Source organism: Zerene cesonia, chromosome 6 (genome assembly GCF_012273895.1).
Source record: "Zerene cesonia ecotype Mississippi chromosome 6, Zerene_cesonia_1.1, whole genome shotgun sequence".
Lineage (NCBI taxonomy): Eukaryota > Metazoa > Arthropoda > Insecta > Lepidoptera > Pieridae > Zerene > Zerene cesonia.
This window is the reverse complement of record NC_052107.1, coordinates 4,890,607-4,902,860: the sequence shown is the minus strand read 5'-3', so window position 1 is coordinate 4,902,860 and position 12,254 is coordinate 4,890,607. Positions and strand designations below refer to the sequence as shown.

Sequence of the window (12,254 nt, the reverse complement as noted above, 5' to 3'; positions counted from 1 at the left end):
TGATAATATAAGCTAATTTAAGTGAATAAGACGAAAATAGAACATAAATAAAGAACATTAAAAAGCAACAAACCTTCCAAAAAGTTGAAAGGTTTAATAGTCTTTCTTTTAAAAGCTTTGGAGTGCATTTTGTGAGAAGGGCTGTTTTCGATAAACTTTCTACTCCATGTTTTGGACTTATTTGCGTATATACTTAAACGTTTTATAGTAATTTAGAAAGAAAACACTCGAACATTTTCAGCAGCTCTACTACTGCAAGCATCTACTACTGCTACAAGCTGAACTAGATCCTTTGACGGTACTGTGGGACACGTTATTATTACACTTTTTTTGCTATTATTATTTATTTTTGTTTTCTCCATAATACTCGGGTACCTCCAGAAGGAAAGCACCCGGTTTTTTGGAAGGCTTACGTGGGGATACAGATCCAACACGCAGAGGCCCTTTAGAGAATTTAATGTGTTGTGGGACACCAGCCTCAGCCTGCCCATGACTGCACTATAGAGATACAGCCCTGGGCAATCCGCGGCCGATGTAGGACTATTGCAAATTATTTTTATTATTATTGTTTTATTATTTTTGTATTTCATCTGTGATTTTGTGTTTCGTGTCACATTGTCTTCAAATAAATGTTTTTTCTTTTTTTCTTTCTTACTGCAAATTCATTGGCGGTGGTGATTCACCATCAGGCTAACCAGCAGCTCAGTTGCTGACTATAACATAACAAACGTGTAACATGAATCAGTAGCTTAAAGATGATTACGGTTAATATCATAGTAAAGGATTTAACGGTTTGACAGAAAAAGGGATTGTATGGCACTTCTTCCCGTCGATATTGTGTGGTCCACTTAATCCTATTTACTGTGGAACACATTTAAGGGTACATAAATAGGCCTGAGGCGCCCGGGTCAATGAACACAAAAAGTCGGTGTATCTTCTTGGGTTTATCTTAACATTTATCTGTAGGAATATATTAGGAATAATATTTATTTCGTTTCATTTTTTCTTTGCTAGTCAATAACAGTATAATCAATACAAAAAAAATTGTAATTGGCTATGCTAACATATTATGCTAATGAGTTAATTTTTTGTGATAATTATTTTAAAAAATCTTCATAAAAGGCTACCGATGACCCTGGGAGATCCAAACTCTAAAATAAACCTAAGAACATCAATCTCCTATGAAACACTCAAAGAATCACGTCAATCGGTTGAAAACCCATGGAGTTATAGAATGACAAAGCAAAAAACATACAGTCGAATTGAGAACAAAGAGGAATAAGTGGTTAATACCATATTGAACTGAATGTATAATAGAAAAACCATATTTGCCTAATCACATTTCTCATATTGCACGTATTGTTATAGGAATTCCATTAAAAGTTCCGATATAATCGTTATCGGAAAAAGGACCGCAAAACTAGCATAATGTTTGTTTGAAGTTCACATAATGGTTGAAGTTCGCTGTAATAGTATTAGCAATATTTTCGGCGAATAGTTTCTTATAGCAATAATTCTTTATTTACGCGCTCAGAAGTTGTAATACAATAGTACAATAATACATTACGCGCTCGTAAATTATAAACCAATTAAATTATAACGTTTCTAAATAAACTACGCTCTACCAAAAAAATTTGGTAACTTCTAGTATTTTTCCTATTGATTTGATAATTGAGATGTGTTAATTTTAACCAACGTTAAAAAAGTAGCAATGGAATTTGACTGTTTTTTTGTTATTTCATAACTCTGTTACATAATATAAAATAAATATAAATGATAGCTATCAAAAAACTCATTACAAGTAATAAACTATTTGAAAAAATATAAATAACACATTATTGTATATTTCTCTCATATTTAAAACAGACTACTATAATAAACTATTTATTACACGTTAATTAAATTTAAGGAAACAAAAAAAAACTATATAATAACATTAATATAAAATATATAATAAGATAAACGGAGCAGACAACGACTCCATTAATCATTTACATCAAATGTACCATTTATTTTATTCAATTTAGAGTCTAATGTGGTGATTCAATGATAGCTATCATTATCAACGCTATACGACAGTAAGTTTAAAGCATTGTGTTTCGTTCACTGTCTTGACTTGTTGTCTTACGCGCTACACTAATTAATCTCAATAAACAATTTTATATAATTTTATGGAACTTTCGGGCAACTACTTAAACGGGCATATAACAAATGCATGAATACATTACTCGCGCCATGTTGCGTCGACGTTACAAATGCCTCTTCTCTGTTCAAGCGGAAACACCGTTTAATCTTATTATTTTGATATTTATCACAAGCAACGAGTCGTCATTTTATTCGTGAATAATTTGAATCATATTTATTTCATACTAGTTGGTGCCCGCGACTTCGTTTTTGTTTTGGGATTCGTGTTCTATTACTGTTTTTAAACCTTCCATTATTGCTTTTTTAATATTTTCAATGTGCAGGCACAGTATTTAAATTGCTTTGTTATTTGCATAGAAGAATAACATTTGCATTATGAAATCAAGACACATTGTACATGTATTTATTGTCATAGGAGCCATATGGCTCAAAACGTATATTTTTAGATTTTTTTTTTAGAATTTTTTTTTTAATAGCACAATGAAATATCTTGTGGAGAGAAAAAAACATGCCACGAGGGAAGCCGGGGAGGACCGCCAGTAAAATTATAAACCAACCAAGGTTATGACCACCTATCATAAAATATTCAAAAAAAATTACATTATTTGATCCTAGCCTTCTGTGTATTTTATATGGAAATACGATTAGATGCTTTGAGACGCAAAACGTAACTTATATAAGCTATATAAGTTACGTTAAACGTTAAAAGGATCCAAATTATAATTCAAACATTCACATAATAATCTCAATAGAAATTAAATTTGCGCAAAGAGCTAACACGTATTTACAGAAGTAAAGGCTCAAAGCAATGTTTTACGGTGTTTGAATTTAAAATTGCTTGTACTGTAAAGTTTAATTCAAAAAGTACTTTAAGTTTTTTCCTTTCGAGTAAAAGCAAAGTTGCTCCGTCAGCTGAAACTCGAGACTTTAAAAAATCGCTGCAGATCCCAGGAATTGTGTTGAATTACTAAGTCTTTGAACATTTTCACAGTCATTTTTATAACTATTGTTTACATGGTAAGACTGGTTCGAAGTGAGATTTCTTAAATGCTAGCTTTGCCCCGCAATTGCATCGATGGATAACAAAGTTCATCCCCTATTTCAACTTTTTTGGGCATCAATAAGTATTTTGACAAAAAACAAAATCATGGACATGGACATCAGCTTAAAAAAAAATCTGTTCACACACCGAAAGTTCTGAGACAGACGAATTTAGGACCTCCTGCTTTTCTAAGCCTATTGTAAAAATAGTTTGTTTTTATTCAAATTGTTACGATTTCGTGGTGAAAGCGCAACGGACAGACAGACAGACTTTCTTTCTTATAAGCCGAAATTCCTAAAATACGAAGACGATCAATTTAATGTTTTATTTCGTTTCGATACTTGATAACTCGGTTTTCAACAGATTAACGTAATTTTTGCTTTTATACCATATAATTTACATATCAATGTAGCAGCAAATACTTCAAGTTTTACCGATTGTCAGTACATAAATGAGATGATAATGATGAAATGAAAAAATTCTCAAAATAGAAGTTATTGTATTTAAAAGGTAAATTATGTCTTCATTCGCATGTTCCCCATCCTCAATCCATCCTCCTTAGAAACCCTACAATTTATCAAATACCAACATCTAATCAAATTCATCACTTATTAAAAATTGTGATCCACAGTCCCTTCAATTTCGCTCAACCTCCATCAAATTAACTTCATATCGGATGACGTCCACTTTTAGAAAATGCTCAAAGGCGTTTTGGAAATTTCAAATAACATAAAATATTTTCAGGTGTTTTTTTTTTTCGTATCCTTACATGAAATTTCTTATTAATACTCATTAATGGTGTATTTAAATGTATTCATACGTTATTGTATATTTTATTTTACCAGTGTGCTTTACACCAGCAAAACTGACAATGGTATAATTTTATACTAATACTAACTGCGCCCCACGGTTTCAGCCGCGTAAGTCCGTATCCCGTAGAAATATCGAGATAAAAAGCCTGTATGTTATTGTAGTTATCTAGCTCTACGTACCAAATTAAATCTTTCGCATTTATAATATTAGTAGGTTAGGATTTTGTAATCTTATTCAATAATATTGAATTACGATCATAGATTATACAATAATATTGGGTATGACTTAGTTATTTATTTGAAATCACATATCAAAATGTGTATTTATCAGTAATTTGATCGAAATGTTTTAAATGTAACTATTATATTGCTTAGTTAACGATAACACATTAATTACTTTAGTTAAATAACATCTATCTTTATGCAAGAATGAAATAAAAGCTCGTAGAGTAACTTGGATCTACAAAAATATACTGACATTGAAAACAGCGTTCCGTAATGTTTCTACGTAGAGGAGATACGAGGCTGTAGCTCCACTACGCCGTAGCTGCAGGTTACGTAGCCATTTAGATAATGTCTACGTAGCATGTACTGTTAAAACATTTATGCACCTACCCAACCTTTAATATAAATATGTATTATGGAAACGATAATATCATAATGTATTCTGTATTTTTAATGAAAACAACAATGCACTCATGAATTAAAAATAAAACCCAAGATAAAAAAAGCTTAAATTCTTTATTTTAATAAACGATTTATTTTAAAAAGATAAAACTAGTACACGAGCGAGAAGAAAAATCTAAATAAATCCCTAAAATCCCTCATAAAACGACATATCGATATTAAAATAAAAAAAACATACAATATTAAACTTAATATCAACCATAAAGTAAAAATGTGTAGGTAAAACGAAAAATTTTAAACGGTTTGAATAAACAAACAGTAACAGAAGAATTTAATAAAAGCAAGACTAAATCTGGAACACAGCGTCTTGAACATAATATTACAATGTAGGATTTTTATCTTAAAGAAATGATTAAGACTTCGCTTGAATTAGTCGGAAAAAGTGAATCATAATAAACAACAATCCTTTAACTTAATTTACTATTTAAATCAATCAATAACTAATTACAATAAAGGTTCAAAAACTTCTTGGACATTTCTTACTATATGTTATCTATTTGCTTTGTTCTTTTGTCCTGCCTCTATTAAATAAATAGATGTACATACAATTCACCGATGGGTTACGAAAAACCGCTTATCGTTTCGCTTTAGCGTGAAATAACATTCACATAACATTTGTGTCAAACATTCATTTATGATCATGCTATTTGATAATGTATTAAATACAGTGTTCAGAATCGAAACATTTTTCTGTGTAAATAAAAGTCAAATCTAAACAATATAAACACAAAACTCACAAAACAAACCAAGGACGTCACTGCGGTTTATAACAAATACCGTTCAAACGTTTATAACAAAGCCACGTTTGCGTGTAAAGTCAACACGAAAATTTTATCTTCATAGTAAATCGATGAAAGCTTTCATTTCCCCGTTAAATTAAGTCCACGCTTGAACAATTACGTTCCTTATTTATTGTGTATCTTATCTTATGGGTAATAATATAATCTACGAATATTTGAATGATGAAAACAAACATAAGAATTTATCTCCAATTATGTAACTCCCCAGTTAAAACCTAATGTTTGTTTTATTTTGTATTTATGGTTATCTGTAACACGTTTTACAAATTTAATAAAAAAAAAAAAATAAAAATTAACTTCATTAATTATATTATATTTACCTTCAATATTCGACAGTAATTTCAAAACTTAGGATTGCCGTATCATAAGTTTTTAAAATATAACGTAAGGAAAGAACAAAATAAACAAACATAATTACTTACTCACAGCGTCGATACACGATTTTCACTTTTCAGTTCTATTTAAATTGTTTCCACTTCCATAAATCACTTTACATCCATTCAAAGTTTATCACCGAACTCATAATTTCACTAACACACGATCTTATAAAGACAAAACTTGGAGACATGTTTCCCCTACCACGGGCAACGTAGAACTGAGCTACGATTGTGATTTTCCAACATTATAACTTTCAAATCGGTTGTTTTCGGTACAGCTCGGAACTGCAACATTCTCTCGCGGGTCGGATCTAGTGAACTTTATGGACTTTTTATTTGTAGCCTTTTTGATTAATTAGATATCGCTAAGGGAAGGACAAAGGGCAAGGAGCAATGCTGCACTAATAAGATTGGTACTTACTTATTGTTTTGTACGGTATTATTCTAAATCCTTGCTACATACTTCCCGACTATAAGATTAGAACTTAAAACGGTAGTTATAGAGAACTGTTTTATCACTTATCACTATTACCACACCTTTAAATCTTCATCCATCCGTAATTTAATCTAAAAATGTAATGCATCAAACATGGCATTATTATCATAGAATACGTGCCTAAAATTCACCACATCCACGTAGTAAAATTATATGAAAAAATAACTTTCAACCACTTCACAAAACTAATTAGGTCTTAGTGCAACATAATGGTAGTCGTAGTCGACAGTGTACGGTCATTGAAAACAAATGCAAGACTACAACAGACCTTTAAGAGCGGTCAAGACCCGCGCTCCGTAATTTGTTGGATGTCTTGGCATTATTTTTATAATTCACGATCACATAAAGATATTATGGAATAGTAATAGAAGTTATAAAGAATAAAGGTTCCGTTTCTTTAAGTGAATTTATTATGGTCAGGTTGCGATACTTGAAAGTATGCATTTCTGTATTACTGGTCATTTTAAATAACGTGATAACATAATATCGCGATAATATTATATTATCATTCGGTCGACATAAAATGTTTTTTTCGTGAGAAACTCTAATGATATCTTTGGTAGACTTAAATTAGCAACCACATTTATTAGCAATATAATAATAACAATAAAATCTTGATTAAATCTTATACCTTTAAACGAGCAATTCTTGTATATATAGATATATATAATTGGAATCTCGGAATCGGCTCCAACGATTTTCATGAAATTTAGTATATAGGGGGTTTCGGGGGCGATAAATCGATCTAGCTAGGTATCTTTTTTAGAAAATGTCATATTCGTGTTTAATCGACTTAAACTTAGCGACTCTTCCTGACATCTATTGGCGAACAATAATGAACCAGTTATAAATCCCAAACTGGAATTCGTACTGCATTAAGATTTCATGGTAACCTCCATGGTTTTAGTAACATTAAGTAATATTTAATCACAGAGAAATGGGGAATGTATCAGTTAGCTTTGGAATCGCTTCTAAATGTAAATAAAAATAAGCATTTTATTTATTAATTTTAATCTTTCGACGTGCATACTCAACTATTGTACATCTCTCTTCACTTTATTAATCTTGCGTTTTATTCGATCCGAGTACGCGGCTATAATGTTCGACAGAAGCGGCAAGGTAGAAGACTTCTCATCATCTTTTACACCAACCTCAGCGCATAGCTCGCCCCTGGTTCTCTTTGTCTTCGTCATACCAGCTTCAGAAGACATCACAGATGCCGTGTATAGATATCCATTCCACTCCAATATATATATATATATATAATTGGAATCTCGGAATCGGCTCCAACGATTTTCATGAAATTTAGTATATAGGGGGTTTCGGGGGCGATAAATCGATCTAGCTAGGTATCTTTTTTAGAAAATGTCATATTCGTGTTTAATCGACTTAAACTTAGCGACTCTTCCTGACATCTATTGGCGAATAACAATACTAATACTATTTTTTCTTCACGATATCTATTGGCGAATAATAATACTATTTTTTGGTGAATAATTAAAGTTCCAGCAAATGGCGTTGTTAAGTAACAAAGTGAATGAGTGTTTGGTTTGAGGTTAGACTAATCTTGGAAAATAACGCTTATAAACAATCTAACTTCACGAAGTTAAACCGAGCAAAGCTCGGTCATCCAGGTACTAGGTCTTAAATGATTATTGGTAACAGTGGATTGTGGAATACATGCTTCTCATTCTCATTTTCTGTTCTTTGTCGTGACAGTCACGTCAAAGATAAAATATCGTGTCGGATACCATAAACGGATTTAATAAGCTCAAACTGTCTTACATTAATACCCCTAGCATTTGTTACAGAGTGCGACCATAATGTCTCCCACAAATAAAATGTGCAACATAAATTCAATTTCCTCTTTTGATCTGTTCCTAAGCTTCGTAGCTTTGGTTAAGTGATATTGATGTCGGTTGATGATTCTATACGTGATGTGCATTTTATACAGTTAGTTTTAAATGGGAAAATATGTGAGCGCTTCGAGTGGCTTCAAGAGACATTCTATTTTTAAATTCGAAAGGTGAACTTTATATGGACATGCACAGGCGCTTTGTTTGATATTTATAAGAGTTATTAAACGTAACATTTAATACTTTATTGGAAATGAGTAGTGTACATACTATAGGCAATCGGTTATTTTATGAGCCATAAAATAGTATTGAAAATAATAACAATATTAATAGTCTTTTGTTGATTTTTAACACAAAACCAAACAATGATTATAATCATTGTAACCTGCATTATCTTATTACTGTGTAATGAAGCAAATAACATTCTTTCGTATCGTAAATATTGGCTAACTGTATAAACCTGACATGAAAAAAACAATAAAATATTTTGTTATGCATTCGCTCTCATCTAAATCCATCTGCCTCCGCCGTAATGTAGCTTTCCCTCTTATACTGTATTCAATGTGATCCCCATATTCCTTGCTACTTAAAATATAACATTGAATTTGTATCTGTCAGATACAGAAACTACTAATGATAACCTAATGCAAGCATTCCAGTTCACTTTATTAAAATTTATAACTTTTCTCATCGTAAAAGATGTGCAACTTTGGAGTGATTTACCCACTAGCATTTGGAAAGTACAAAAGCTTCAGTATTTTAAAAATATAGTAAAGAATCTTTTTTTATGTCATATCGGGCTACTGAGCTTGTGGTTCGCTTGATGGTAAACGATCACCACCGCCTATGAACATTCGCAGAGGCTGACACCTCTGAGAATGCGCTGCCCACTTTTAAGGGATAAGGGATAAGGAAAAGATTGATGACTGAAAAGAAGGAATGGACTGGGAATGGTGAGGAGATGGAAATAGGCCTCCGGGTCACTGTACGAAACACAATAGTAAGCTATTATTTCACGCCGGTTTTCTGTTCGGGTGTGGTACTTCCCCGGTGTGAGCTGGCCCAATTCGTGTCGAAGCGTGCTCGACTCCCACAATAAATCATTTTGTGCTAACTTGATAATATTCGTTTTTGTTTTTGTTTTAAATGTACTCCCTTTTTTCAATGTGTTTTTTCTGCTGTCTGCTCAGCATGAGCTACTGATTAGAAATTGTTATCAAGCAATAAATCTGCTCTTTTCATCACCATAATATCCTGTTTTAATAATTACTTTAATTAAAATATAATTACTTAGTTATAATATTCACTAAAAAGTATTTAATTTATAATATTGATAATAATGGTTAATGCATGTAAATAAAAAAATAAAACATCTATCAACCGTCACACTATATGAAATTAATTGAAATTGAATTATCGAAAACATTTTAATACAAAAATCAGATTATACTTACGTGCTCGTGACTAATTGAATCCTAAATGAGTGAAAGTAAAGGAATTACAGAAAAAGACCTCGTAAACTCAATAAAAAACATTTTAAGGAAAAGCGGACACCTGAATAAATTTCAGGCGGAGGTAATATACAAATATTTTTATCCCTTACTACTAAGTAAGTTTTGATGTGTTTGCATCAAATTACCTTCTGAAATAATTGATTATTATACTAAATTTAAGACGATTAATCTATATATATACTAATATATAAAGCTGTATAATTTGTTGGTATAACAGCGCTAATCTCTCGACAATACTTACTCCATTCAAATAATATGATCCCTGGTATCAGTATTTATAACAATTCCATTTAATAGTATGTTCTTTTTTGATTTTACGCGAGTATTATACATTTAGAAAGACAAGGGTCAGTCTCCCCGTGACCACGCTTGCTGTAAAGTGTTCGAAACGTGGGGTTAATAATATAATGAATAAATCGCGTTTAAAATCCTGTTAAGAACTCTCATATTTCTAAATTCTTTTTCAGATGAGAGCGAAAGTGACAGAAATACTCCAAGATAGACAAGTGTCCCTTAACCCAGGCTACAAAAACACTGGAGCCCCCAAGCCTAGTAGCGAAGTGCTACTAATCAACGAACTCATTAGAGAATACTTGGAATGGAATGGATATCTATACACGGCATCTGTGATGTCTTCTGAAGCTGGTATGACGAAGACAAAGAGAACCAGGGGCGAGCTATGCGCTGAGGTTGGTGTAAAAGATGATGAGAAGTCTTCTACCTTGCCGCTTCTGTCGAACATTATAGCCGCGTACTCGGATCGAATAAAACGCAAGATTAATAAAGTGAAGAGAGATGTACAATAGTGGTCTATGCACGTCGAATGTTTAAAATGAATAAATAAAATGCTTATTTTTATTTACATTTAGAAGCGATTCCAAAGCTAACTGATACATTCCCCATTACTCTGTGATTAAATGTTACTTAATGTTACTAAAACCAGGGAGGTTACCATGAAATCTTGATGCAGTACGAATTCCAGTTTGGGATTTATAACTGGTTCATTATTGTTCGTAATTATCCAGACGGGAATAAGTTTTCTTTCAAGATGTCATAATAACCCCTCTGACCGATTCGTGCCGAAGCATGTTCGGCTACTATCCTCGGCAGTCAGTATATACATATAATAAACTCGAAATTATGTAGCAATGTTATTATAATTCTGTTTATAAAATATTTGTGGAAATCCCGGAAGGTTTTTTTAGGTGCGAAAAACATAAACAAAAAAAAAAATTCTGCGCTACACAACCTATACTACTACACTTAGCACTTAGCTTAACTATATAGCTACACTTCTGCACTTTGTTTTTTTTACCCTACCTTTAAGAAATGTAATCGATTGACTATGTACCCTCTAATTATATTGTTAATAGGCTTTGAGACTTACCTGCGACATACATATGACGAAATGATTTATTGCAATAGAATCTCACACGGAGGCAATAACGGAAAATAACTAATGCTCGTAATTTATTCACTTATTCATGTATTCGTAGGCCATTAGTCGTGCGATGTATTCGTAAGTGAATAAGTATTGGCAAATAATTATTCAAACGTTGTTTACCGCCTTCGTAATCAGTCATTCGGAGTGAAATAACCAGTTAGCTTATACTCATGGTAAGCATACCCTCTTAAAGCATTCTTTATATTATATGAACGTTATCCATCTTATTTCGCCTTACGCTGATAAAAAGGAACCTACTACATACTGTTATGTATTTAGTTCATTTTGAAAATTTTCTATCATCTGCATTTAAATTATAATAATTCATATTTACGCAAGTCAAGTTTTCAGGAGTATAAAGAAAAAAGGTATGGGTCATTTTCTAACAATATTTTCTGTATCGCCGTAAAGTATAAGATATGTAGAATCAATTTTATCATCAACCTAGTTATGACCGCGCTTTCTTCATATTCGATACGTGGATATTAATGACATTGTACTGACAACGTCGAATTTTTAACACATTAAAATCTTTTAAATTCATTAACGCTGTACTCTCACTTTTTCCAGAACAAAACAACTGTACAGATTCACAGTGTAGAACAACTGAATTGACCATAAATACTATACATACATACCCAGTGCTGTATGTGTAGCAAGGCCTTAATCTGTCACTGGGGTGAAATACGTGGCTTCCTTAAAGAATCACGAGAAGCGTGTTCGCATTTAGCTAGAACATTTTTCCTTATACTGTTATTTAATTAGTTTTGTACCGGGTGAGTGGATGGGATTATTTTTTCAATGGAATTATTTCATTTATGGACGTGTTTGTTGTATACAGTTATTCGATTGTTCTATGAACGATAATTTTACATGGGGTAAACGTGGAAGGGTATATTGAGAGATTCTATAATTTATACTACGTGTTATTTATAACTGACAGCTACAAAATATTAATAATTTTACTTTAATCTCCGATGGCCTATAAACCTCTCCGTTTATGCGTCTATCAGCCTATCCTCGACAGTCAGCATACACATATAATAAACTCGAAATTATGTAGCAATGTTATTGTAATTTT

At 32.0% G+C, this 12,254-nt stretch overlaps 2 protein-coding genes across 3 annotated transcripts in view; one reads left to right on the top strand and one right to left on the bottom strand.

Moving 5' to 3' along the window:
- Positions 1-6,060, bottom strand: part of LOC119840422 (acid sphingomyelinase-like phosphodiesterase 3a) — a 34,378-nt gene extending 28,318 nt beyond the window's left edge. The window contains exon 1 of one of the 2 annotated variants that reach the window (XM_038367030.1): positions 5,909-6,060. The gene's annotated coding sequence lies outside the window, so the exon portion shown is untranslated. The remainder of the gene's footprint in view (positions 1-5,908) is intronic. The other variant, XM_038367031.1, reaches the window with a different exon arrangement.
- A 3,634-nt stretch (positions 6,061-9,694) lies between these two features.
- Positions 9,695-10,535, top strand: LOC119840608 (centrosomal protein 20). Its single transcript, XM_038367295.1, has 2 exons — positions 9,695-9,790; positions 10,197-10,535. Exons 1-2 carry the CDS (start codon positions 9,695-9,697, stop codon positions 10,533-10,535), a joined length of 435 nt encoding a protein of 144 aa, XP_038223223.1.
- Positions 10,536-12,254: the final 1,719 nt, after the last annotated feature.